The sequence below is a fragment of the Falco biarmicus genome, chromosome 9 (genome assembly GCF_023638135.1).
Source record: "Falco biarmicus isolate bFalBia1 chromosome 9, bFalBia1.pri, whole genome shotgun sequence".
NCBI classification, from domain to species: domain Eukaryota; kingdom Metazoa; phylum Chordata; class Aves; order Falconiformes; family Falconidae; genus Falco; species Falco biarmicus.
In genome coordinates, this window is record NC_079296.1 from 27704473 (window position 1) to 27729569 (window position 25097).

The 25097-nt window shown below is 61.4% G+C and overlaps 4 protein-coding genes across 9 annotated transcripts; 2 read left to right on the forward strand and 2 right to left on the reverse strand.

The window, feature by feature from the left end:
- Nucleotides 1-236: 236 nt before the first annotated feature.
- On the reverse strand, nt 237-12295 carry RRP12 (ribosomal RNA processing 12 homolog). The gene is made up of 34 exons (XM_056351894.1): nt 12113-12295; nt 10936-11171; nt 10751-10834; nt 10450-10526; nt 10186-10291; nt 9891-10007; nt 9639-9777; nt 9196-9323; nt 8863-8961; nt 8695-8786; nt 8506-8617; nt 8244-8341; nt 7971-8085; nt 7574-7716; nt 7258-7379; nt 7039-7103; nt 6766-6928; nt 6512-6666; nt 6055-6122; nt 5772-5865; nt 5404-5562; nt 5198-5278; nt 5003-5108; nt 4754-4861; nt 4475-4632; nt 4040-4131; nt 3791-3949; nt 3435-3607; nt 3183-3296; nt 2798-2847; nt 2435-2513; nt 2132-2199; nt 1661-1743; nt 237-1476 (listed from the first exon to the last, which is right to left on the reverse strand). The coding sequence occupies exons 1-34, from the start codon at nt 12249-12251 to the stop codon at nt 1374-1376; spliced, it is 3885 nt and encodes a 1294-aa protein (XP_056207869.1). The 5' UTR covers nt 12252-12295; the 3' UTR covers nt 237-1373.
- Nucleotides 12296-12736: 441 nt separating this feature from the next.
- On the forward strand, nt 12737-15359 carry PGAM1 (phosphoglycerate mutase 1). The gene is made up of 4 exons (XM_056351895.1): nt 12737-12965; nt 13303-13577; nt 14077-14257; nt 14356-15359. The coding sequence occupies exons 1-4, from the start codon at nt 12827-12829 to the stop codon at nt 14523-14525; spliced, it is 765 nt and encodes a 254-aa protein (XP_056207870.1). The 5' UTR covers nt 12737-12826; the 3' UTR covers nt 14526-15359.
- Nucleotides 15360-15950: 591 nt separating this feature from the next.
- EXOSC1 (exosome component 1) lies at nt 15951-18463 on the reverse strand. The gene is made up of 8 exons (XM_056352883.1): nt 18379-18463; nt 17998-18113; nt 17732-17806; nt 17009-17097; nt 16738-16771; nt 16558-16608; nt 16377-16461; nt 15951-16237 (listed from the first exon to the last, which is right to left on the reverse strand). Exons 1-8 carry the CDS (start codon nt 18407-18409, stop codon nt 16131-16133), a joined length of 588 nt encoding a protein of 195 aa, XP_056208858.1. The 5' UTR covers nt 18410-18463; the 3' UTR covers nt 15951-16130.
- A 131-nt stretch (nt 18464-18594) lies between these two features.
- On the forward strand, nt 18595-25087 carry ZDHHC16 (zinc finger DHHC-type palmitoyltransferase 16). Of its 6 annotated transcripts, none has more exons than XM_056351922.1 (11): nt 18611-18696; nt 19963-20248; nt 21184-21436; nt 21664-21858; nt 22105-22193; nt 22399-22427; nt 22633-22766; nt 22996-23043; nt 23640-23725; nt 24018-24290; nt 24612-25087. In XM_056351922.1, exons 2-11 carry the CDS (start codon nt 20241-20243, stop codon nt 24724-24726), a joined length of 1230 nt encoding a protein of 409 aa, XP_056207897.1. In that variant the 5' UTR covers nt 18611-18696; nt 19963-20240; the 3' UTR covers nt 24727-25087. The 6 variants fall into 6 exon arrangements, with proteins under 6 accessions (XP_056207898.1, XP_056207897.1, XP_056207896.1 ...); XM_056351926.1 differs by lacking the exon at nt 18611-18696 and having other exon boundaries at nt 19154-20248; nt 21745-21858; nt 24018-24141; nt 24220-24290; nt 24612-25086; XM_056351924.1 differs by lacking the exon at nt 18611-18696 and having other exon boundaries at nt 19156-20248; nt 24018-24141; nt 24220-24290; nt 24612-25086.
- Nucleotides 25088-25097: the final 10 nt, after the last annotated feature.

A 25097-nucleotide genomic window follows, 5' to 3' on the forward strand; every position in this document is an offset into this window, starting at 1 on the left:
GGAAAAGTGCTCCTGACAAGGCAGGACCAAGACCAGTACAAGAGCTCCTCCTCTACCCCCAGGCTTTTATAAGGATCTTGGAAAAAACCAAAAAGCACATGACAGCACCACAAAACTGGATTTGCAGCCTCCAGAAAGAAGCCTGCAGTAAGAGGCTGAACAAGCACAATCCCTTTAGCTTATTAGGAGACTGAGAAGTGTTACAATTCCAGTGTGTAATCTACCATAGAAGGAAATGACAAAGGACTAAAGGCTTTTTAATACAGAAGATGAAGGGAAAGCCAGCTACATTCACAAATACATGTTCTTTGCAGTGTAAACAATGGCACCTGTATCTACTACCCTCAGCTTCATTCTCTTCCAACATGCTTTGGCCAAACACGGTCTTTCGGGCTCAGTGCAGAAGTAACTGGGCAAAACCAGATGCTCAGGCTAACTTGAGATGTCTGGGAAGCTAAAAAGGATTATTTGCACTGCTCAGGTCTACTGGCAGCAGGTGGTCAGAACAGAGGAAAAGGCTTCTCCCAGCTCTCAAGGATAAAGGAAAGGGCAAGGCACAGAGGTTTGCAGTAGCAGTTTTCCAGTCAGTTTGAAGAAATATGCAGTGAACAGTTCATGCCCCACAACCAGGCATGGTTGATACAGGAAAAGGAAAAGCTGAGGCAGGACAAACCAGTGGCTGTCAAATGGCAGGGACTCCCCCTGTGGCACAGATTCCCTGGCCCACAGTTTAGGGCAGAAGACGCTGCCAAGAGGGAGCTTGTATAAGAACGCTGGTTAAAAGCAAAGGACTTCACCATCTCTGGCTTCTTTCTTTGGCCAGTTCGACAACTCACCCCTACTGCACATGTGCCGGAAGGGCACAGGACACGGGAACTGCCTCACTGCTCTGTGCTGCAGTGCTGCTCCTGACAGCCCCTAGGCAAGCGCCACGCTGGGGAGAGGGCTCCAGCTGCAGGTCCCATGCTGATGTAGGGGTGAGCCCCGTGGGGCACAGTGCTGCAGCAGCACTTACTGCACAGGGCAGCAGGCAGAGCACAAGTCTGCACAGCTCTTAAGAGGAGAGGAGGAATCTGGGCTGGGTAGGAACAGTGGGTATTTATCAACACAGGGAATTAATTACACATTACTCACTCTCACACATACCCCTGCACCACACAACCCAGCACCTTCCTCCAGGTACAGGAGGGCAGGGCTTGGGCCATGAGTTTGTAATACAACAGAGTGGTTTCCCAGGGAATCTCAAACAGACACGGGCCACTTTCTGCAGGAGTCCCCACTGCTCTACTCACAAAGCCCTCAACCCCCGGTGCCCAGAGGCCACAGGGTGTTGTCTGTCCTTGGGCAGGTGCAGGCCAAGCACCTGATGCTCCTCAGGGGCGTTGGGCCTTCAGACGGTTCCTGCGGCCAGCCTTGGCCCCACGCTGGGCTCCCTTCATCAGGCCCTTGAACTGGCCCTGCATTTTTGCCCGCTTCCTAGAAGAAGGAAGAAACAGGAGACTGGGTTAGTGCAGGCACTGGGCACACCTAATGCACAGGGATGCTCCAAGCTACACAAGGAGCAGTGCAGAGGCTGGCAGGGAGCTCTCAGATCCACAAAACCCTGCAGGATCAAACCTGGGGTTTAGCCCTGCTCCCAGCCCTTCCCAGCTAGCCTCACCTTCTGTTGAGTTTAGCTCTGTTCAGGGGGATGTAGGCGTAGGGGTCGAGCTGGCCTTTCTTCTTCACGTCGCCTTTACCTTTCTGTGGGAGATAGTGACATGGGAGAAGATGCAGCACCAGGGGAGATGCATGTGTCCCGTTCTGGTGCAACCCTGCCACCCAGCCATCCCGAAGACTATGTTGCAGTGGGGCGTCAGCTGAGCACATGGCCCTGGGAGCTGATTTCCTACTCAGATGATGCTACAGACACCTGCTTTCATCAGCAAGCAGGAACTGGCCACAGCAAGGGCAGGACAGGGACTCCAAGATGGGTTAGAAATGTTCACAGGTACCAAGGATTTGGCAGCTCCTCTTGGTGCAGAGATTCCTCCAGCCTTTATGCTACTGGGCCAGACCTCCAAAAAACAAACGGTGCTTCCTGCCCCAGAAAAGCCCCAGGCACCCCCCCCACTGAAACCTTGTCCTTCACCTTGGATCTGTACTCTGCACCAAAGACTGGCTCCTTGTTCAGCTGCCGGTGGATCCCAGAGCCTCCAGCTGGAAAACAGAGAATGTGTGTTGGAAGGGGGCTCATGGCTCCCCCTTCCAGGCTGGGGGAGCTGTTCCTGGTTTTGCCTCCAGCTCTTAGGTGTGAGAACAGCAGAGAACAGTGACCACTTCCCATGAGCAAAGATCTCTGCTTCAGCTGTCCTGGAGCAGTCCAGCGAGACAGGTGGGTACGTGGTTCTGGCCCCCTGGGGAACCCCAGACCGGGCACAGGTGGAAGACTTACCTCTGTACTGAGGGTAGGTCTCAGCTTCGAGTTCCTCATCATCTGGTTCCTCTCTGAACCGACGCTTCTGGCTCTTCTTCTGCAGAAGGAGGAGCAGGGACCCTGCAGCTGGCTTGTACTTACAGTTCTGCCCTCCCATGGACCCCTGGCCTGCTTCTTTCCCATGGGGGTCCAGAGACCTTTCAGACTGCCTGTGCATGTCCCTGTCCCCAGCCAGCCTCCTGCACCCCTCCAAGCAGCTGGCGCTTGCCTGGTGTCCCTACTGGCCTCTTGGGCACAGCTGCAGCTGCCATGGCACAGGCAGGGGTTTGGCACAGCTGAGTTCCCTCAGCGTCTCCTCAGGACCATAAGCCCCATACTCACACTGCGGAGACCCACATCTTGCAGCACATCTGCCATCTCCTCATCTGCTCCTATGGTACAGGACAAAAGTGTCAGTGGAGAATGCAGGCACAGGGGACCCCCAGTACTACGCCAGCCCCTGGAGTGGGCTTTAGGAGCAGGGTGCCCCTGCCGAACCAGCACTTGTGACCTTGTCCCCTCCAACACCCTTCTGGTGATGGAGGGAGCTGCCTCCCCTGGGTGGCAATGGCCCAGAAGAGAGTCACTAGGTGTGACACAAGGCCATACCAACTCCTGCCGCTTCCACCCACATCCCCCCCAAGCTCCCACATACGGGTGGCAGGAAGAAAACCATTCGGAGTACTAGAGCAAGTCTAGTGTGGCCCCCTGTCAGCCCAGGCAGTACCTTTGGCTTCATCATCGTCCACCTCCTCTTCTTCATGGATGATCAGACGCCCGTCCTTGGACACCTGGAAGTCATGGCTCACTCCCGTGGACCGCCTGGGGCCTGGCTTGGTGGCTGCTCACAGAGAGATGGGTCAGGGTCTGAGGAAGGACCCACTCCTGTGGGCAGTTGTAGTCCCAGGGTCCCTGCACATCACAGCAGCCCCCAACGCATCCATCCCACCCCAGCCACATCCAAAGCTCCACTCCTCACCCAGGACCCGCTGGGACACATTGGGGTCCAGGAAGTTGAGGGGCTCATCCTCTTCCCCTTCCTTCAGCCAGGCTTGGCCCTTCTGCCGTGCTTGCTTCCTCCACTCCTTGCTCCTCTGCCGTTCCTCCTCTTCCTCCTCCTCCTCCTCTGAGTCAGCCAGGATCTCCTCCATGCTAGTCAAAAGGCAGACAGAATGATGGAAACAGAACAAGCCCAGGGGTGCAGACCCCAGCCAGCCTCACAGCACACAGCAGCCCTGGAGATGTCTCCAGCATCTCTAGAGGCACCAGCTGAGCAGATCCAGCAACAAGCCCCCTGTGGGGGCTGCTCCTTCTTCACCCCTGGCCCATCTTCACCTGTCTCCTCTGGGATGTGCTGGTGGTGCCTCCTCTTCGTCGGTATCCGTGGCCGCCTGCCTCAGGGCACGTTGCTTGCGGCTCCGGGCTTCTGCCTTGCGGATGTTCACCAGCACCTTATGGTACTCGGCTGGCAGCAGCCCCTTCACCAGATCAAATCTGAGGAGTGCAGAGAGCAGTCAGGGCCCACCTCCTCCTGCCCTGCTTCCCAGAGCTCCCTCGCTGCAGCCCCGGGAGCCCCCAGCTCACCCAAACTTGCGGATGAACTTGATGAAAAGGTTTCGCAGCTTCATACGGAAGTGCCGTCTCATGTCGTCTGAAAGGTTTCCCACAGCCTCCAGCTGCCAGGACAGAGACCCTTGAGATCAAAGCACCCCTGCCCTGGGCACCCAGCCTCCCACCCTTCCTCTGCATAGCCACCATGCTCACCCTGCTGCCATCTCCCCATGCCCACCCCAGGCAGGGCCATGGGGATGTCTCCCTGCTTGGCAGGGCTGGTTCACGGGGGTTCTCTGGCAGATCCGTGCCAGCATTCAGGCGAGGGACCTCCTACCTGCTGTCTCAGTCACCAAGACCAAGGTTGGGTCCCTGACCCCCGTGCAGAAGCAGGGTGCAGCTGGAGATGCTCCCAGACACCCAAGGCAGCCCCACCACCTCCTTGGGGCACCCCACACAGGATCTCACCATCGTCTGGACATGCTTGGCCAGCAGCTTGGTGTCTACCAGCAGCAGTGTGACCTTGAGGAAACCCAGGGCCGACTTCACCACATCCCGCGTGCGGGAGACCAGCAGCAGGCAGATGTTCTGCAGGAGCTGCTCCACCACGCTCAGCTCTAGGTGATCTGCAACCACGATGGGGCTCAGCCGCAGCCAGCCTCCTCCTGGCACCTGCCTTCACCGGAGGGGCTCTGCCCTGTCCCCTTGTGCTGCCCTCATGCCCCCAGCCCTCCTGCTCCCACTCACCTTTGAACTCAAAGAACAGGCGAGTCAGTGCCAGCACCGTGCAGCTGATCATGGTGACTGAGCCTGTGAGCCCCACGTAGATCAGGAGCAGGAATCGCTGCATGGCCTCTGCAAGAGGGGATGGCTCAGGGCCCCGCTCACCCTGCGCCCAGCAGCATCCCTGCCCCATTTCAGCAGGATGCCAGGCATGGTTCTGGTCCCTTGGGGCTGGGGCACCCATGGGGCTGAGCAAGTGGAGCAGGAGCTCACCTTGGGGGGTGGGCCCAAAGCGGATGAAGGCATGCCCCATCTCCACAAGCAGCGCAAAGGCATTCTTGCGGGCCCCCACCGATACCTCCTTGGTGCACAGGACGACCTGGAGGCACATGGGCATGTCAGTCACATCACTGCTGCCACCTCTGTGGCCAGAACCAGATGGGTCCCCCCCCCAGGGGCCATGCTCACCTCTGGGACCAGGGCAGTGACAAAGGGCTCATGCTCAGCAGAGAGCTGCTTCACAATGTGGAACAGGCACTTCAGCCTAGGCTGGGGAAAGAAACAGTCCAGCACTGGTACACCCAGGAACACACACCCAGCTGCCTCCTCCACCCACCCCACCCCGCCCCCTCCCAACAGCAGCTAAGATCCACCACTGCAGCCCTTGCTCTCACCCTCTTGGCCGGGGATGCCGCGCTCTTGAGTGAGTCCAGCAGCGCTGCCTGCAGATCCTGCAGGTGGGAGCGGACGAAGGCCTGGCAGGGGGCATGGGGAGCGGCACACACCTCCTCCAGCACACGGTACGCCTTCTTCTGCATGCTACGCTCCTTGCTCTGCAGGGACAGCCAACATGGCCCTGCTGTCAAGACAGCCTCAACAGTCACAGCGTCTGAAGGGACTCCCGCAGCACCTCATGCCACTCACCAGAGACCTGTCCCCTATAGCAGCTGCTCATCTCCCCATAGCCCAGGTCCAAGCTGGCAGCAAGCAGAAGGTGCCCCACTGCACCCCCTGCCCCTGTCAGGGCTGGGAGCAGACTCACCTGGAGGGAAGGCTGGATGGTGCGGTACAGGGAATCTAAGGACTGCTCATCAGCATAGGGTGCCATTGCTACCACCAGGTCCAGAATGGAGAGTCTGCAGCAGAGGACACACGAGTGAGCACCTTATCACCAACACTACCCAGCCAAGCTGGGACTCTGGCCGAGAGCCTCACTGGATGCACAGGAGTGGCACATCCCACGTGGGACAGAATGAGTGTCTTAGCGCTGCTCACCAGGAGGAAGCCAGCAGCTCTACCCATTATCACCAGTCCCCAGGTGTTACCTGGTAAATTCAGAGCTCTCAGGACTGGTCAGCTTCACGCTGGCTTTCTGCAGGAACCCACACACCATCTGCAGGGCAAGGACACAGAGCAGGATCAGAACTGACCGAAGGAAGCACCTTTAAAAGAGTTGCAATCTACCTGGCAAACACCTTGCCGCAGCACTTTGTGGAGACCAGAAGCACTAGTGGGTCCAAAAAGAGCTAGACAAATCACAAAGGACTTGTGCATGATGTGCCAGATGCTGCTGCAAGATTGGGAAATCCCAGACCACCGGCTGGGAAAGGCTCCCTCCCCATAAGGGCGGGAAGGGCTGCTCTTTGCTCAGCTTCTTTCCTCCTGCCCTCTCCAGTCTCCAGTCAAGCACCCACCACAGCCCTATCAGACTGGATCCAGCTGGGAGATGCTGGCCTGAGCCAGCACAGCCTGCCCCACTGCCCCAGGGCCCTCTCCTCTCACCTGCGGGTCAGTGATGGTCAGGTAAGCACGGACAGTGTCCAGCACAGAGCGCCGCTGAGCACTGCTGGCCCCATCCTCCTCAGGCTGGCTGTACACGTTGAACAGAATGGGCAGGAAATTTTTGGCAAAGCGACCCACTTCTGCCCGCTCCGCATCTAGGGAGAGGATGACAGGGGGTTACAGACCAACACCTCCCCTTTCCAGGTCACCGCAGGGGACAGGGACCCACCACAAGGGTCTGTCTCCCCTCCAACCTGTCTCGCAGCCTTTGTGGATGAGGGTGCGCAAGGCCTGGCACACGGTGGGGCGGAGGTCTGGACGCTCACTGATGGCCATGCCCAGCGTGCGGGCCAGCCCCTTGAAGGCCCCCAGCACATCCGTGGGGTGGGTGCAGAAGCCAGGCAGCAGGGTCCAGACCTAGAAGGCAAACAAAAAAATGGGAGGCCAGCACTCTTCACCCACGTCACTGCTCCCCAGCCTGGCACCACCGGTACACCACGGCAGGGCTCCCGGGCACTCCTCGTTACCTGCCACTGCAGCGTGTCATAGATCTTGGCCTCCACACTCTTCCCAGCCTGGGTAAACTCCACAGCTGCAGAAAAGAAGGGGTAGATGAGCAGAGCAGCGGGGGTGGCAAAACCCCACTCCACCCCAGGGAAGAGAAGGGAGGTCCCATGGAGCACCCTGGGGCTCCCAGCAGCACGGGACCGCACCCACTCAGACCCCCACCATGCCACCCTCCTCACCTCTGCTTTTTAGGGCAGCTGCCAAGGGCAAGAAGTAGCTGGTGAAGAAGCCAAGCTGCGCACCCTGCACATAGTCCCGCAGCACCGGCAGGAGCCAGCTACGGGGGAAATCCAGGGTCTCCCTGGGGAGGGAAGGCATGGGTCAGGGGAGCACAGGGCACGACCGGCATTAGGCCCTGGGCACAGGGCACCTCCACGCAGCCACAGAGCTGGGCACAGGTGGGCTCAGTAGAGCCAAACACCTTCGGCACCGCATGGGGACTGAACAGGAACATAATGAATGGCTCCAAAATTGCTACCCCATGACCGTACTCACTCCTTGCCATCGATTTCCAGGGGCACAGCTTCTAGGAGCACCTCAGGACCCATGGTGCTCACAGCAGCCCCCACTGCCTGGTCCACTTCAGCAGTGTGGGGGAAGTGTGGGGAGAGACGCAGGTCACACAGGGACCGGAGACACTGCAAGGACAGAGCAGGACAGTCACAGAGGAGCCACAGAGACAGTCCTGGCACATCACTCGCTATGCCTGCCCAGGGATGCCAGCTGCCCCACATGTCCCCATGCCCAGTCCCAGAGCTGCGCACTTCGTGCTTACGCACGGGCAGGACAATGGGCACCAGGAAGGCCCTGCTCCACAGCTGGAGAGGTCAACAGCAACGCAGCCCAGGCAGCAGTGCAGCCACCCCACCTGCGGCCCCCAAGCCTGGCTCACCTTCCTCATGATGGTGTGGCACTGCTTCCCACACGTCTCGAAGAAGACCTCCAGCACCCGCAGCACCTCATCCCATGCTGCATGGAAACGGTACGTCAGGCCCTCCTCCACTGATCTGGGAAGGAGAGAGAAGACGGTCATGCTGGCAAGGACTGATCCAGCAGTGATCAGGGCACCCAGCAGCCTGCCAGCCCCCGCTGGGGACCAGGCAGAGGCTACTCAGAGCTCAGCCAGGCCCACAGGGACAGCCTCTCCCACACCACCGCTCCTCACCTGAACATCTTGCACAGGTAGGCAGCAGGGGCTGGGGCGGATGCAGAGACTGTGCCCAGGTCCTCCATGTGTGGACCAACACACTCGCTGAGGAGGGTCTGCAAGGGCAAACGGGGAAGATGGGACAGCAGTGGACTACACATCTCCCAGCCTGGCACGCACAGAGGAACACACCACTCCTCGGAAAGCCCCAAACCCCTGGGCAGAGCTCCCCATGAGGCCCAGGGCAGCCCCAGTGGGAAGAGGTGCCTGTGTGCAATACCTCCAGGGTCTGAGCTGCTGTCGCCACCACTTGGGAGTGCGGGGAGAGGAAGCAGTTCATAGCTGCAGAGAAGAGCCGGGGGAGGTGAGCCCAGCACAGGTCCTTCTGCAGCCTAGAGAAGAGAGATCAGGCAAGTGAGAGACCAAGTGGCCACCTCTCCCCATGCCCAGCAGCGGCCCCTGCCCATACCTGCCCAGGTTGATGTGCGCCCGCTCCATGGTGGACAGCCAGGTCAGCAGTGGCTGCAGGTCACTCACGCTGGGCACATAGTCGTAGAGGGCCTGGGGAAGCAGAGGGTGGGTGAGTGCCGTGGCACTGTCAGCCCCATCCCTCCCCACACTGGCACCCCACACTCACGGTGATGATCTGGCCATTGAGCTCAGCTGGCAGGCAGGCCTCACTGGCCTGGGCACTGAAGAGGCTGTGGAAGGCTTGCATGGCACACGCTGTCACCAGCTGTGAAGGACACAGTGTCAGGAGCAGGGGGCTCTGCTTTGCACCCACTGTCCTCCTACCCCAAAGCAGGCTCTGCCCTGGGAAGCCCAGCAAGCACCAGCTGCCCTGGGCTCCTCTGTGTTTGCACCCTGCATCTCCAGGCTTCCAGCCAGCAGCTGAGGGGTTTGAGCCCTTCCAAGTGCAGCTGAGGGGAAAAGGAGCTGCCCTTGCCATCCCTGGCATGGGGACACTCACCGTGTGGCTGAGAGTCATGACTCGGAGCAAGGTCTCACAGCAGGTCTTCACCACAGCTGCAGGGAAGCAGGGCAGCAGGTCCCGCAGCAGGGCGAGGACGTGCAGGGTGGTGGTTGCCTCCTTGGTGCCTGTAGGAGCAGAGCAACATCTGAGCTTGTGGCACCCCATGGCAGAGCCCTGCCCAAGGCAAAGCCCCTGTGACAACACTGCGGCTGACCCACAGAGCTGGAGTGAACACCCCCTGGCTCCTGGGACGAGTAGAGCAACAGACAGATGGCTGAGGACCCTCCAAAACACCTTAGGTGTCCCAGAGGCATCTCGTACCCTCCCCAGCAATCCAGGGTGCTGCCCCCTCCCCTCTTTCTTTCAAATCCTTATTACCCCACAGCTGCACAGGCCCTCCCCCGACTCTGCTGCAGGCCCCTTGCTCCAGCACCCCATACCTCCAGCTTTTTCTATCTCCTGCACGCAGAACTTGGCGGTGGAGGGTGCTGCAGGGTGATGCTCAGGTGCTGCATCTCCAAACATGAACTCGCTGCCCCTCAGGACAGAGCACACCCCATGCTGCGCCGCTTTCCGCACCTGGCAAAGGAGAGCCCAGGTGGGTAGAAGCCACAGGCTCCAGTTGCACAGCCAGCCCCAAAAGTGAACATCATAGGCAGTGTCATCTGTCACCAGTGCCACCGGGTGCTCACCTTAGGCTTGGTATGAACACAGAAGCTCAGCAAGCCGTGATAGACCTGGAGAGTGATGGGGTAGCTCCAGGCTGCCAAGTCCTGCTTCCGCAGCAGTGTGGCCAGGCAAGAGAGGACCTACAACAAGGGACCAGCAGGGGCCGTTGGCATCAGCCCACAGAGAGACACCCTCCCCACTGCAATGGCATCAGGCTGACCACTCAGCACCACTCTGCAGCAGCAGCAGCCTCGACCCCAGCTCTCAGCAGACCCCAGGGGCAGAGCTGGCATGGCCGGCTGCCTCCTGGCCACTCACCCATCGCAGGGCAGAGGTGGAGCTGCTGCAGGCCTGTGAGGACACGATACCCATTAAGGCTTTTGAGGCATCTGAGAACTTTTTTATAAGCACAGGGCTTGGAACCCTGCCAGGAGAAGGAGACATGTCAGTGGTGTGGGGAGTTGGCAGTGGGTGTAGTCATGCAGGGAACCTGCGTCCCCAGCCCAGGGAGGGGTTCCAGTACCAACCCCTCTTCCATGATGGGGCCAGGTAGCTCTCCTCACTCCTCTGCCAGCTACTCACCGCTTTAGGACAAGGTTAAGCAGGTAGGCAACAGCTGACAGTGACTCAGGAGACTCCACCACTTCCAGTGTGGTCATCTGGGAACACAGAATGGAAGAGTGAGCGCAAGTAATGGTTCACACCAGGCCAGCCCTTCCCCAACACCAACCCTTGGAGAGCAGGGCAGAGAAACCAGAAGCAGCCCAACAGCAGCTGACCTCAGCTATGAGCACAGCACTTTCCTCCACCAGCCCTCCCAAGAGCCCACCCATGCTGCCAACAGCAGCTCCCCTCACGCCACCTCCCCACGACCATCACTCACCAGTGCAGCAAAGTACTCTGTCTCACTCTCCTTGCCCCCCCGTGAGCGGATCACCTCTGTCACGGCTGCCAGCACAGCGCAGATCTATGAACAGCAAGCAGAGCAGGTCGGTGCCCTCAGCCTCACATCTGTGGGGTCATCCACACGGGACCCCACCCCGTCCCCAGCCCTGCTCCTGTCCGTACCTCTTTGTGAGCAGCAGAATTGGATTCCCAGAAGCGCTGCACCTTGCTGAAGGTGACATTGGTGCAGTCACTCAGCCCACTCAGGAAGGTGCCGGAGGACTTTTCTGTGGCGGCCTCCGCGGTATCATCCTCCTCCATGCGGAGCTGAGCGCTGTCAGTTGTCTGTTCCAAACGCGGGGACCCCGACTGCAGCTCATTGTGCAGCTTCACCGCATCCACCGTCAAGTTGCTTTTCTCTGTCGGGGTGAAGAGCTTTGCTCAGAACCGTGAAGCTGTGTTGCTCCACCATTCACCACAAACTCTGCCACCCCCCTCCCCCTCAACCCCAGCCAGAGCAGGAGAAAGCACAGCAGTAATTGGTGAGAGCTCCTTGTTCTTGTGAAAACAAACCAGGGCACAGTCCAGCCAACTCATATGATGGAGGAGAGCATCACAAACACGTGCTGGTTACCAAGGCTTTAACACTGAGGTGCTTCTGGTAGTCTGCCCCATTTATCTTTTTCCACCCAGAGCCCTAGCAACCAGGCAGCCAAGGCACATGCCTCCCATCCCTCTGAGCCCCAGACACCAGCTTGCAACCAGCTGCAAGACAATGCAGTCTTCAGCTGCAGGAGAAAGACCTCCCTGGCTAGAACCAGCCAGGGCTGCGAAACTCCAGTCCCTTACAGACTGATGCTCTGAGATTTCCTTCCCCATCAGGCAGCCTCCTGAACGGGAGCCTCCGCTGTGCTCCTCCCCACGCCGACACCGCGGCAGCACCTGCCGGTACGGCCGAGGGCTTCCGAGAGCCGAATCGCTCTGGCCACAACCCTGCAGGGGCCACGCCACTGGGACAGCACCGTCCCGGCGGCTGCAGGCAGGGCCCCGCGCCGGGCCCGGCAGGGTGACAGGGTTGCTGCACGCCGCGCCCCGTTTCGCTTCACAGGCCCCGTGTCCCGGGGAGGTAAGGAGGAGGCACGCGCTAGGCCGCGGGCTCGGTTCTCCTCCCCGTTTTGCTGCCTCCGCCTCCCGGGGCTGTAGCTCGGGGGTGAGGGGCTCCCCCGGCCCTCCTGCTCCCAGCCTCAGAGGCCCGCGCCACAGCCCCCCGCGGCCCTGCAGCCCCCGTCGGGAAGGACCGGGCCCAGGCAGGGAGCTGCCCGCACCGCGGCCCTGCCCGCACCCGGGGCCTTGCCCTTACCGGCGGGCCGGCTAAAGAAGCGGCTGCGAGCGGCCAGGCGGTGCCGGCGGGTCTCGGGGTTGCAGTCGCTGCTGTGGCCCTTCCGCCACCGCTTCAGCTTGGCGGCGGCGCCCGAACGGAGCCGCCCGCTCCGCGCCATGCTGGGCCCGGCTCCACGTGTGGCCGCGCCACACACCCCTCCCCTTCCGCTTCCGGCGCCCGCCGCCATCTTGATTGAGGGCACCGGTGCCCTCACCACTGGCCGCCTTCCGGCGGGGCGAGTAGGAGTACTGTCGGGGAAGCTAAGCGGGGTCGCGCCCGGCCGGGGCTTGGATGGGAGACCTTAGGGGCTCGGGGGCAGCCGGCAGCTCCCCCTGCAGGGGGAGAAGGCACCGTCGGTGCCGCCCCCGCACGGCACCGATTCCGTAGCCAGGTCGGCGCCCGGCACAGCTGAGCAGTCGCGACACGTTACCGCATATGCGTTACGGCGTAGTGATGTCACGCCCTGAAGGTCGCGCCGCCCTTCGCGGCCGCGCCATGCGCTACGTGCGCCTCCGCCCGCCTGCGGCTCTGCGCATGCGCGCCACCCCCCCTCCCCCCTCCCCTCCCCTCCTCCCCAGCCGCGCGGGTAGGGGCGGGGCGGCGGCGCCAGCGTCAGTCGCGCGCGGCAGCGGCGTGAGAGGAGGGAGAAGAGCGCGCGCGCCCCGGCCGCCCCGCAGCCCCCGCTCCGCCGCCATGGCCGCCTACCGCCTCGTGCTCGTGCGCCACGGCGAGAGCGCCTGGAACCTGGAGAACCGCTTCAGCGGCTGGTACGATGCCGATCTCAGCCCCGCCGGTCAGCAAGAGGCGCGTCGTGGCGGCGAGGCCCTCCGAGGTACCGGTGACCGGTAACGGGGCGGGTAGGTAGGCCGCGGGGCCCAGTGCGGCCGCCTCGGCCTACTGACGGTGGCTTTGGGGCTCTCCGGTGTCGAGGGGGGTGGGCTCCGCTACTGAGGGGATACCCTCAGGTACTGGGGAGGGGGTTCTCCGGTACCGGTCGCGTCCCCGCCGCCGCCGGCCAGTCCCTTGGGACTGGCCGCCGGCGGCGGGGACGCGACCGGTACCGGCACGGTGAGGCCGTCGCCGCCCTTGGCCCCTCAATGGTTGCGTAAGTTCCAGCACTCACCTCCCCGGTGTCCCTCCGCTACCCGCCTTTCCCCGGTCTTTCCCAGATGCCGGCTATGAGTTCGACATCTGCTTCACCTCGGTACAGAAACGGGCCATCCGTACCCTCTGGACCGTCCTGGATGCCATTGATCAGATGTGGTTACCCGTTATCCGAACGTGGCGCCTGAACGAGAGGCACTACGGGGCTCTCACTGGTTTGAACAAGGCTGAGACGGCAGCGAAGCATGGCGAGGCGCAGGTGAAGATCTGGAGGCGCTCGTATGACATCCCTCCACCTCCCATGCAGTCCGATCACCCCTTCTACAGCACCATCAGCAAGGTAAGACCCACTGCTCTTTTTCCACCTTGCTGGGAGGCTCCCAAAACCACCTTAGGTCCCTGCAGCGTAGTCTGGCATCCTCTATAAAGTCTCTGTCTCTGTTGCAGCAGCCAGGACTGTCATGCGTGATGCTGGCTGGCATTGGGCTGAGTGTGTCTCGCTCCCTTCCTAGGGAGTTGAACCCTTGGGCATTGCACAGATAGATTCAAAGCAGAGGGAACGATTACCTGTTAATCATTAGTCCTGTGACATGTGCATAGATGTTTGCTCTGATCTCTTTGCCCAGAGCAAGCAACGTGTGGCTTTCCCCAGGAGGGGCTCACAACCCCAACTGTGGCTGATTGCAGCCCTAAAGGTGCCTTTCTTGCTTCCAAGCCCGACTTTGCCTACATGTAGTAGGTCCTCAGGGGGAATCTTGGGGAGGGATAAAGGCCTTGCCACCTCCTTCCCCCACTGTTGGGGCCACTGGGCTGCTGCCTAAGCGTGGCTGTTCCCTCAGGACCGTCGCTACGCTGACCTGACAGAGGACCAGCTGCCGACATGCGAGAGCTTGAAGGACACCATTGCCCGGGCTCTGCCTTTCTGGAATGAGGAAATTGTCCCACAGATCAAAGAGGGCAAGCGAGTCCTTATTGCTGCCCATGGCAATAGCCTGCGTGGGATTGTCAAGCACCTGGAAGGTACGTCAGCCCTGCAGGGGTATCATACGGGTTTCCCCGCTGCCCTGGCTGGCACTGTGCAGGTAGGGCCATGAGTGATGGCACCTCTCTGTTCACAGGCATGTCAGAAGAGGCCATCATGGAGCTGAACCTGCCCACTGGCATCCCTATCGTCTATGAGCTGGACAAGAACCTGAAACCCGTCAAGCCTATGCAGTTCCTGGGGGATGAGGAGACAGTGCGCAAGGCCATGGAAGCTGTCGCTGCTCAGGGCAAGGTTAAGAAGTGAGGGCGGGCAGCAGGCTAGCACGTAGTAGAGCCCCCTGCCATCCCCCACCCCTCTGTGCACACCCCCCACAGCCGTAGGAACTTGGAACTGCGGAGCTGGAGCAGCTCCCCAGGATTAGGCCCATTCCCTCGGTACCAGGCTCCCCTCTGCAGACAGCCTGGGGGCCCAGGGGCGAGGGGCTGTGCGTGCGGAGGTCTGGTGTGAAAGGCAGCCCTGGCTCTGCCAGACAGCGACTGCACACCTCTCCACACAGAGATCCCAGCCCTTGGGCCCTGTCTGCAGGCGTACATGCCGAGTGATCCCTCGCTGTGCCAGGCTCCTCCTCTGCTTTGCTTCCCCGGCAGCTCTCGTCACCTGGTTACTGTAGTTCTGTTGCTTGATTTAGTCATCCCGGGAGCAGTGGGGCGAGTGCAGCACAGGCAGCGACCAAGATGGGTATCCCGTTCCCTCGTGGGTGTGTGGCACAAGGCGGGTAGATTCTGAAAGAGTTGTATTTTGGTGCATGTGGTACAGCACCCAAGGGTGGTACTCGTGACTCTGGACCTAGCTCTGCTAGCCCCTGCTTTAACTTATTGCCTTTGGACAAGGGCAAGGGAGGGAGCCTGCCATCTAGAAGTTCGTGTCCACCGCATACTTCCCCCAGCTGAAGCCCATCCTAGTCCTGCTAATGAAGCAGGTACCATTGTGCCCCATCCCACCTGCGTGTACGTGGCCCTGTTGCTGTGGCCTCCTCCTCTGCTGACGCCGTGAGCCTGGGCTTGCACGGGGTCAGTGTCACTGTCCGACAATAGCAGCTGTCTTGTTCCACTTCAATAAAGGAGTAATGCGCAATAATGAGGTGTCTGTGCTTTCCTGTGCCATGTGGCATGTGTGGCTCCCTCGCTTGCCCAGCACCTCCCTCACGTGTGTTCCCATCACACATGTGCGAGGCAGCACAGGGCTCGGGTGTAAAGCAGAGCTCCGCAGTCTGCTGGGGAGGGTGACGCCCTGCTGCTCCGAGGTTTTAAGGCTGCCAGTGAGGCACGCCCTTGTCCCCAGAGGCAGGCAGGGCATGTGTAGCCAGAGGAGAAGTGATGCGGCACCCTGCGGCTGAGTGCAGCCGCAGCCTGTACCAGTTATCAAGGCAGGGCCAGGGAAACAAGCTGTTCTCTGTGCTCCACGCTGATGTGGGGAAACCAACCTTGTGAAGCAAGTGCCTGGAGTCAGCGCAGCCCAGCTGCAAGCCGGAGCTCCAGGGCGTTTGCCTTGCCGCAGCAAAGCTGCTAGGTTGTTCCCCTTCCCCAGCAGCAGGCTGGGAACACGTGCTTCCTCCTGGCCGGTGGCAGGGAAGCTGTCCCGTCAACGGCTCAGCTACGGGAGCCAGACCAGCACACTGCAAGCAGCCACAGCCACCCCTCTGTGTCGTAACTGAGCAGAGCACAAAACTCTCAAAAAATATTTATTATCCAAAAATAGAAAATCCATCCTGCCAGCGAGAGCCTGGCTGGCTGTGCCAGCCTCTTGTAGGCATGGAAGAGGAGGCTGGAGCCCAGAGACTGCTCTGGCCCCACGGACCCCAGCCTGGCAGCCCCTTGCCCTGCAGTCCCTGCATCCCCTCGGGGGCTGCTAGGTCTGCAGGAACTGGGGCTGCACACGGGCCACCTTACGGAAGTCCTTGGTGTGTGTCTGCGGGCACTGCATCTCGCACCAGCTGATGGGCACCATCTGCACCCCTGGGGACACCACATGTCAGGGATTCCCCTTCCCCAAATTGTGTTCCTCCATGTGGAAAGGGAGGAGGCCGCATCAGCTGCCCCTCAGGCAAGGAAAAGGCAGGATGGTCCAAGACCAGGGCCCACGGCCCATCCCTACCTGCCTCGCTGCGTGCCACCACCACACCCAGCTCATTCTCCGCTGTGCTCAGCAGGTAGTTGGACTGCGCGTCCCCCAGGGAGATCTGGTTAGACAGGGGTTAAGGGAAAGGCCTTCCCAGGGGGATTGGAGCAAACCTGCTGTCCCTGGCAGGCCCTCACAGCACAAGAGGAAAGGATACGACTTTGGCCAGGACTATGTCACCGGGGCGGAAACTCTTGTACACTTCTACCTGCATGGGAGAGAGCAGGCAAAACCACACAGCGTGTTGGGGTGCTCCTCAGCAGCAGGACAAGTGCCCCCCACCAGCAGAAAGTGGGGATTGCTGCGGCAGCACAGTCACCGGCAGTGCCTCACTGACCTTATCCTTCTCCGTGGCTCGAATATCTTCTCTCCTGAAAAAGGAGATGGAGGAATCTGAGCGCCAGTGACTGAAGGCGACTCTCCAGCCTGTGGCAGGAGCTGCCCCAGCCTGCCTGGGCACTTGCCAGGACTTGCTGGACACCTGTCCAGCGCTCAGGGCACAGCTCCTGCCAGTGCAGCCGGCTGCACTCCCAGAAAAGCCTTCCTCCCGCCTGGAGGATGGGGTGCCAGGGCACCCTGTCTCACAGGGAACCCAGCCTTTTCCCTACCGTATGGTCCCCCGGAAGGTGGATTTCAGCGGTGTGGAACCAACGTACAGGATGTGCACCTTGGCGAAGCGAGAGTTAATGCTACAAACCTGCCCAGAGGAAAAGGGGACTCAGTGCCAACACAGGTCTGCTTCCACACCAGTGCACCCCACTTCAGGCAAGGAAAGGGCAGGGTGCAGGCAGGACTGGGCTGTATGCAGGGGGGTTGTGTCTCATTTGGCCACCACCTCCTCATGACCAAAGTAGTGGTGGCAGAGGTGGGACACCCAGCAGGAAGCCAGGTGAGGAAGATGATACTTGTGGAACTTAAGACGTGCAAATAAGGCCATGACCTCCTGCGACCCTAGTCCCTCTCCCACCATCGGGACACTAATCCCTTTGCCATGTCACCCTTTCTCCAAGCTACCCCTGGCACTGCCCTCCACACACCCTGCCACAGAGGGAGTTCTGAAAGGGAGAAAAAGAAAAACCTTCCCTCAGCGCACCTCAGCTGCAGGGCAGGCAAATTAAGAGGCAGGGATCCTCCATGCCAATATCTGGCTGGTTTTGTGAGTGAGGGACCCAAGGAAACCACTAGGCTCCCTCTGCCCTGCTAGCAGTCATAAAGAGGGTACTAACGAGCCCAGAGGCTCCTCATCCCACCCTGTATGTGTGCAGGAACAAAGGTCAGCACAAGGCAGAGAGCGCAAAGGCTGTGCAGTTTGCCATTGCAGTGCACCCTACCTTGCATGTCACCATGGCCCCCACATCAGGCAGGAGCTGGGACTCAGCATCTCTCACCACTGACACAACAGGCAGCTGCAGGACAGCAGACACGAGGGTTAGCTTGGGGCACAGCCCATGCACAGGATCATGCAGGACCAGGCTCGCAGCAGGCACCGGCTGAACCCCTTCGGAGCCCAATTTCCCAGCCGGGAAGGGGCTGTGCAGCCTCAGCACCCAGGAGCTGGCTCTGGGGAAGAGCAGTGTGTGCCGCTGGCCGCGCTCACCCCACTGTCCTCGCTCCTCTTCTCCAGGCAGCCAGCCAGCGAGGAGAAGATGAATCCATGCCGGGTGTAAGTCCCGCTGCCAGCCGTGGCCTCCTCCGTGCTGCACAGCCGCTCACCTAAGGGACAGGGGTCCAGGGGCTGGCACTGCCAGGGGGACCAGGCTCCGTAGTGCCCGCTCCTGCCCGGCCCCGTGTGGCGGGGCAGCCCTGCCCCGGGGCAACCCCTTCGCGCACCCCCGGGGCAAACCCCCTCGGCCCAGGCCGCCCTCTCCCGTGCTCCTCGCCCGGGCCACCCCTGCCCTGGGCACTCCCCAACTCCAGGAACCCGCTCTCCTGCCCCGGGCACCGCCCCACACCTCTTCGTGCCTGGGCCCGCACTCACCGGGGACGCAGTACCGTACGGGAGGCGCCATGTTAGCCGCCGGGAGTGCACCCTCAGAAATCCTTCACCCTATTGGCCCCGGCGGCAAGGCGGCGCTGTAAGCGGCACGGCTATTGGCTCTCCCCTGCCCGGCGAGGAGCGCGGGCGCACTGCCCGCTGGGAGTCGTAGTCCAGCGCTGGCACACTGCGCTTCCCGGCATGCTCTGCGGGGCGGCGCGCAGGCGCAGTGCGCGGGGCGCCGGGTGCTGGCCCTGGGGCCGTGAGAGCGGCGGGGGGCGCCGGGCATGGAGGCGGCGGGCGGCCGGGCGCGGGCGGCAGGTCGGAGGCGCCGGACGGGGCTGTTGCTATGGGGTGTCGTGGGCCTGGGAGGGACCTGGGGCCTCCGGGGGGCCGGCGGTGCTGTGGGCCCGGAGAGGCAGTGTGGGGAGGATGCTGTGGGCCCGGAGAGGCAGTGTGGGGAGGATGCTGTGGGCCCGGAGAGGCCGGGGGGGGAAGCTGTGGGCCTGGAGAGGCGCGGGGGGGGATGCTGTGGGCCTGGAGAGGCGCGGGGGGGGGGGGATGCTGTGGGCCTGGAGGGGCTGGGAGTGCTGTGGGCCTGGAGAGGCTGAGGGGGAGGATGCTGTGGGCCTGGAGAGGCTGAGGGTGCCCTGGGGCAGGAGGTGCTGCAGGCCTGGGAGACAGTGGGGGTTGTGCTGTCGCCCTGGGGGTGCTATGGTGTTGGGAGGCAGTGGGGGGGATGCTGTGGGCCTGGAGGGGCCAGGGGTGCTGCGGGGCGTGGGGATCCCGGGTGTTATGGGAGCTGGATGCAGTGAGGCTGAGAGCTTTTTGCTGTTGGTATGGGCAGCCTTTGCACAATGAGGCTAGGTGCCAGAGAGTGTCTTGCCACTGTGGGTCTGGGTGCTACTGAACTGGGGGAGCTGGGTGTTGTGGAGCTGGGCGCCACTGGAGGGTGCCACAGGGCTGGGTCTGGGTGGCTGGACCCAGCAGGAGCAGGACCCTGGCTGTGCCTAGGCAGGGCCAAATCTAAGGTTTCCTGCAGCCTGGCTTTGCTGTTGCCTGTGGTTTTGGCTGTGCTGCTAGCGTTGTCCCATCGCCATGGGCTCAGTCCTCCACTGGGATGTGGGGAATGCCAAGGGCAGGGTGAGGCCTGTAGCCCCAGTGACTGACTGGGCCAAGGAGGGTGCATGGCTCTGCTGGAGCCTCATCCCTGTGGCTGTGCTGCTGTATGCTGGCTGGTGCCTGGGGACAGAGGGGTGTCCTGCCCTGGGGCAGGCTGGCTGCCTCCCCTGTGGGCCCCCTGCTCAGCAGCTGCCAGCTGTTGTAGGCGAGGAAACCTCTCTGAGGGGCAGGGAGGTGCTGTGTATTTGGAGGGGAGGGCTTACCCCGGGACCTGCTGCTGGCTCCAGCATTTTGTCTCTGTGCTGACAACACAGGGACGTGTGCCACCTAAAGGCTGCACAGCAGCAAGTTGTTGCTCCACTTCGCACCTGATGTCTTTCAGAGGAAGGCTCTTGGCAGAGTCAAGGGCAAACATGGGGAAAGGGGTGGCACTGGGGTTTGCATATCCCGCTTCTCCCTTACCAGGGTACAGGAAGCCTGGGGAGGAGCCATGCCTGTGACCTGGAGTGGGCTGGTGGGTTTGATGTCCTCATGTCCAGCTGCTTCCAGCCTTGGGGTCAGCCCCACACTCATCTGGCAGGGCAGAGGGGAGCACCTGGCTCCTTTGGACAGCCCATGTGGATGCTGCAGATCCTGCCCTTACCTTCCCTGCCGCTCCCTGAGCACTGTGCAGTGGGTACAGCAGCACAGGGAGCCAATCCCCGCTGGAGGGCCCCCGCCTTGTGGCACCACTGCCTGGCACCATGCCAAGGTGAGAATTTGGCCCAGGCTCAGAACGTGCCTTGGTAGGACCCTAGGGCAGCCTCACTGCTTAATATTGATGGGCACTGTCTGCACGGAGGCCTGGGGGCCCCAGCCCTGCAGATCATTTTCCCAGCTGCTGGGCCAGATCGGGTTCCTATTTGCTCCCAGCACAGGTCTCGGGTGGGACAAGGGGCTCAGCAGGTAGGGAAGCACTGCACAGCATCACCTCAGCCTGGGGCTTCCCCTGTGCCACTCCTTTGTTGTTACATGGTGTTGTCCAAGGTGGATCCAGCCAAGGTGAATGAGAAAGCGTTGGGACTCTTGGAGTAGGGCTGTGAGGTTGGGAAATGTGCAAGGTTACCTCTGCAGTTTGGTCCAGAGGTTGAGGTGGAGGAAAGTAGCATCCTGGCCCTGCTTTTTGGGGATGAGGAGAGGGACTAGGTGAGGAGGGGTAATCCTGGCCCTATTTCTCCACGTACATTTTGTGTGGTTTCCCCTGTTCCCAAACCTGTTGGGAAGGGCTAAGTTTGGGATCGTCCCTGGAACTGGCCCAGCATCCTGGATGCTCATGCCTTCTCTGGTTTCCTCTGAGTCAGACTCTCCGTGTCGCTCCCCCGGCCCCCTCCCCGCTAGGAAAGACGAGATGGGACCAGAGAGCATCTGAGCCCAGATGTCGAGGGGCCTGTGCCCCCTGCTCCACGCAGAGAGCCATCACGGTGACAGTGGCCCCACAGCCTCCAGGAGTCTGGGCTTAGCTTCCTTGCTCTGCATCCTCATGCAGGGTGAAGGAGAGGCCCCTGCTGTGCTGTGCAGGCAGGCGTCTGGCAGAGTTGGTACAGGGAGCTGTGTGATCGACTTCAGCACGTCTGGGAGGGGAGACCCTTCTTGAGGGACGACCAGGCAGCAGGGTGGCCTGCCCACGCTGAGCTCCTCTCCCCCCAGGCGCAGCATGGCAGGGATGAGGAGCCGGCAGCGGATGTTTGCGGCGGTGATGCGCCTGCTCCTCAAGTGCCTGCGGCTGGGCCGGCGGCGACGATTTAAGCTGGTGCGGCAGGCAGAGCAGCTGTGGCACTACGGGCACCTCTGCCTCCGCTCCCTGCTGTACAACTCCTTCACCAATGGTGACGTGGTGCTTGACTCCCTCTTTGAGCCTGTATACTGGCTGGTGGACCACGTCACCCGGTGGTTCGGTGTGGTGAGTACCCTCACCGGGCAAGAGGGCACCCGGCTTGGGGGGCTGGGGCGAGCGCGCTGCTGGGGCAACTGAGTGTCGGGGCTGCTTGTGTTCTAGGCAGGAAGGGAGTGGGGACATCAGTGTGTGGTTCAGATTGGTTTCCTGTGACCATATCCTGCCTGTGCTGCTCCCCAGGCAGCAAGGGGCAGGTGCTGCCCACTCCAGTGACCCAGGCCCCTTTCCTGTAGGTGTTTGTGGCACTGGTGATTGGGCTGACAAGCTCCATCGTGGCCATCGTGTACATCTGCCTGCTGCCCCTCATCCTGCAGACCTACACACCTGCCTGGATCTGCTGGCACCTCGCCTACGGACACTGGAACCTCATCATGATCGTCTTCCACTACTACATGGCTATCACCACCTCACCTGGGCACCCACCGCAGGTAAGGCACCAACTGGCAGCACAGCCTCTCCCAGCTGGGCAGTGGGGACCAGCTATGGACAACCACTGGGAACAGCTAAACAAGCCTAGTGGTGTCGTTGCAGGAGGTGGCCTCCCGATCGGGGCAGTTAGGCTGGGCAGGGGGAGGTGGGGAGGTGGGGGGAGGTCAGAGGGGAGGTGAGGAGCATGGGGAGCAGGGGATGGGTGTGGGCCTTGGGTGCACAAATCTCTTCTGACCTGTGCACAGGCCAAGGACGATCTCACTGGCGTCTCCATCTGCAGGAAATGCATTGCCCCCAAGCCAGCTCGCACCCACCACTGCAGCATCTGCAACAGGTAGGGCTCCTTCCCTCTGCCCACCGCAGCACTTGGGGCAGCCTCTCCTTGCCCCCTGCCACACTGCAAGACCGGGGCCCCTTCCCCGCTGCTCTGCTGGCTTCTTGTCTCATCTCTCACACAGCCCACAGGGCTGGGGGGGCTGCCTGCCCCCTCCTGAACGCAGTGCTTGCACTGACACTGGCGCTGCTCTCCTCCCTCCCAGGTGCGTGCTGAAGATGGACCACCACTGCCGTATCCTTCTGCAGTACTAACCTGCGGCACTCTCCTAGGGGAAGCTGGCTCTGCTTCCCCCTTCTCTCCCTGCCCTGCTCCTCACCCGAGTCAGCCAGCACAGGGAAGGGGGCTGGGGGCTGGGCCAAGAAGAACCGCCCTTGTCCCTGGGGTGGGTTTGGACCCATGGTCTGTCACAGTTACATACCTTTAACCCCAGAGGCAGCCTGGCTAAACAACTGTGTGGGACACTACAACCACCGCTACTTCTTCTCCTTCTGCCTGTTCATGACCATGGGCTGCATCTACTGCAGCATCAGCGGCTGGGAGATGTTCCGGGATGCCTATGCAGCCATCGAGGTGAGCAGGCAGGCCCTGGCCCTTACCCTGCCGTGCTCCGAGGTTGTCTGGGCTCCCCAAGCTGAGCTTGCAGAACAAGGCTGGGCCACGTCTGGCCTTGTAGTGACTTTGCTTCCCCGCTCCTTCCTCCTGTGACACCCCCAGCTGCCCTGGTCCTGCAGTGGGGGCAGTGAGGGGGAAGGGCGCCCTCTGAGACACGTAACTCGTGCCCTGTTTTCCATCCCCCTAGAGAATGAAACTGCTTGAGAAGGAGAGACTGCAGGTGGCTGCCAACCAGGTGGGACGTCCCTGCCCCGCAGCTGCTCCAGGCAGTGTGGAGCAGAGCTGCCCTGCAGGCTGGGTCCTGCTTGGGGTCCTGCTCTTGAGGAGCACGTCACAGCCAGAACCAGCCCCCGCAGTCATCTCGTGTCAGAGAGCTGGGGCGGGCCAGGCAGCTCTACTGTGGCATTGCCTCCAGCAGCTTGGGGTCTGCTTCCCTGTGCACCCAGCTTCCAGGGGCTTTGGCTGGTGGCAGCTGCTTGGCATGTGCTGCTCAGGCCCTGCTCTCCTGGGCAAGCTGCAGCAGTACGTACACATCTTGCCCTGAGCACCAGCTGCAGTGTGGTGTGGTGTCCTGACCAGTCCCACAGCTGTTGCCTCCCCCCTTACCTCCAGCCCACTGCTTCTCACCCACGTGCCAGCTCTTGGGTGTCTGTATGTCTCATGGCTGTCTCAGGCTGCCTCCCCATCACCCTGCCTGCTGTGTTGGTTCCAGCCACAGTCCTTTCTAGCTGTCTGAGCTCTGCATCACTGAGCGGTGCAGCAGTCCCCCTGTCTGGCTTCAAGCTATAAAGCAGTTTGGTTAATCCCCCTCACTCCCTGATCCTTTTTCAGACATACTACCAGACGCCACCACCCACCTTCTCTTTCCGCCAGCGAGCATTCCACAAGAGTGTGGTCTACCTCTGGGTCCTATGCAGGTAAGGGGGCCCAGGGTCTGGGAGTGAGGGTGGGGGGGGCAAGGACTGTGCAGCCTCCTGCCCTGTGACACTGCTGTCCCTCCCCGGGGCTGGGCTGGCTTGCTCAGATGTCCCTATCCTGCCAACTCTTGGGCCATGGAGGAGGAGAGATTTTTGGCTCCGTCACAGGGGACTAGACAAGCTGACCCACCTATGCAGCGGTGGGTGTAGGGAAGGCAGCCTCAGCCCCCCACAGCTGCGGCACCAGGGAAGGAAGGCTTGCGTGCAACCTGCTGTCCCTTGCTGTCCCCAGCTCGGTTGCACTGGCCTTGGGCGCACTAACACTGTGGCACGCTGCCCTCATCACACGTGGGGAAACCAGCATTGAGCGGCACATCAACAAGAAGGAGAGGCAGAGACTGCAGAAGAAAGGCAAGGTGAGCACAGCCCACAGAGCGGGAGGGATGGCTGAGGCAGAGCCAGGCATGATGTGTGTCTCCCCCCCACCACTGCAGATCTTCAGGAACCCCTACAGTTACGGCAGCTGGGATAACTGGAAGGTGTTCCTGGGTGTGGACGTGCCACGGTAAAACCCTGGGGAAGCCCCTGCCTGGGAAGGTGGTGGCTCGGCGGTGCGTGAGTGCTGGGACAGAGCAGGACAGCGAGCATCCCATGCTGTGTGCTGCTCGGGGCTTTGCAAGGCACAGAGGACTATGGGCAGCAGTTGCCATGTTGCTCCTCAGCCCTGCCTGGTGGCAAGCTCTGGCCTATCCAGCACCCCTCTTGCCAAAGAGTCCCAGCTGAGCTCAGCCTTTGTGGCGGCTCCTCACAGCCCTGGCTGGGCTCTGCAGAGCTGAGCCCCGAGACTGGCTTTTTGCTGCGGCCTCACTCCTCCTCCTCCCCACAGGCACTGGCTTACCCGCGTCCTGCTGCCCTCTCCTCACCTGCCCCACGGGACAGGCCTGAGCTGGGACCTGCCTCCCTGCGTGACCAAGCAGCGTGCGCCACTCCTGGCCATCTGAGGCCCAGGTGCTACAGAATTCCCTCCCCGCAGGCAGGGGAGCGCACAGGCGACCCGCTCTGCCACCGCGACTCCTTTTGGCCCAAGTGCCTGGCAGAAGGTGAGTGCTGGCACACATTGCTAACCTGAGCCAGAGCCATGGGAAGCTCTTTGGACAGTGCCAGTGCCTGAACACCTGCTCTCATGGCTCCTTGGTGGCTGCAGGCAGCCCAGGGGGAAAGGCGGTAGAGCTGCTGCTCCCTGCTCAGCTCTCCGGCAGGGCTGGGTGCCAAGGATGGCACACCTGCATGCCAAGGATGGCACACCTGCCCTGCAAGCACTCCCCAGGGAGCCTTTTTAAGACCATCTAATAAATTTTTTTTTTTTTAAGGG

Bases quoted from the DNA above. Each gene is read 5' to 3' on its own strand.
- RRP12 (XM_056351894.1), bottom strand. From the start codon at position 12,251: ATGGCGCGGAGCGGGCGGCTCCGTTCGGGCGCCGCCGCCAAGCTGAAG. The intron at 7,717-7,970 runs GTGAGCCAGGCT...CTGTCCTTGCAG, and splicing joins GCCACACCATCATGAGGAAG to TGTCTCCGGTCCCTGTGTGA. The intron at 5,866-6,054 runs GTAACACCTGGG...CCTCTGCTGCAG, and splicing joins GAGAGCTCTGAATTTACCAG to ACTCTCCATTCTGGACCTGG.
- PGAM1 (XM_056351895.1), top strand. From the start codon at position 12,827: ATGGCCGCCTACCGCCTCGTGCTCGTGCGCCACGGCGAGAGCGCCTGG. The intron at 12,966-13,302 runs GTACCGGTGACC...GGTCTTTCCCAG, and splicing joins TGGCGGCGAGGCCCTCCGAG to ATGCCGGCTATGAGTTCGAC. The intron at 14,258-14,355 runs GTACGTCAGCCC...CTCTGTTCACAG, and splicing joins GATTGTCAAGCACCTGGAAG to GCATGTCAGAAGAGGCCATC.
- EXOSC1 (XM_056352883.1), bottom strand. From the start codon at position 18,409: ATGGCGCCTCCCGTACGGTACTGCGTCCCCG. The intron at 17,098-17,731 runs GTAGGGTGCACT...TCCTCTGGGCAG, and splicing joins GGGCCATGGTGACATGCAAG to GTTTGTAGCATTAACTCTCG. The intron at 16,772-17,008 runs GTAGGGAAAAGG...CTCCTTTTTCAG, and splicing joins ACCTTCCGGGGGACCATACG to GAGAGAAGATATTCGAGCCA.
- ZDHHC16 (XM_056351922.1), top strand. The intron at 22,194-22,398 runs GTAGGGCTCCTT...CCTCCCTCCCAG, and splicing joins CACTGCAGCATCTGCAACAG to GTGCGTGCTGAAGATGGACC. The intron at 23,726-24,017 runs GTAAGGGGGCCC...TGCTGTCCCCAG, and splicing joins TACCTCTGGGTCCTATGCAG to CTCGGTTGCACTGGCCTTGG.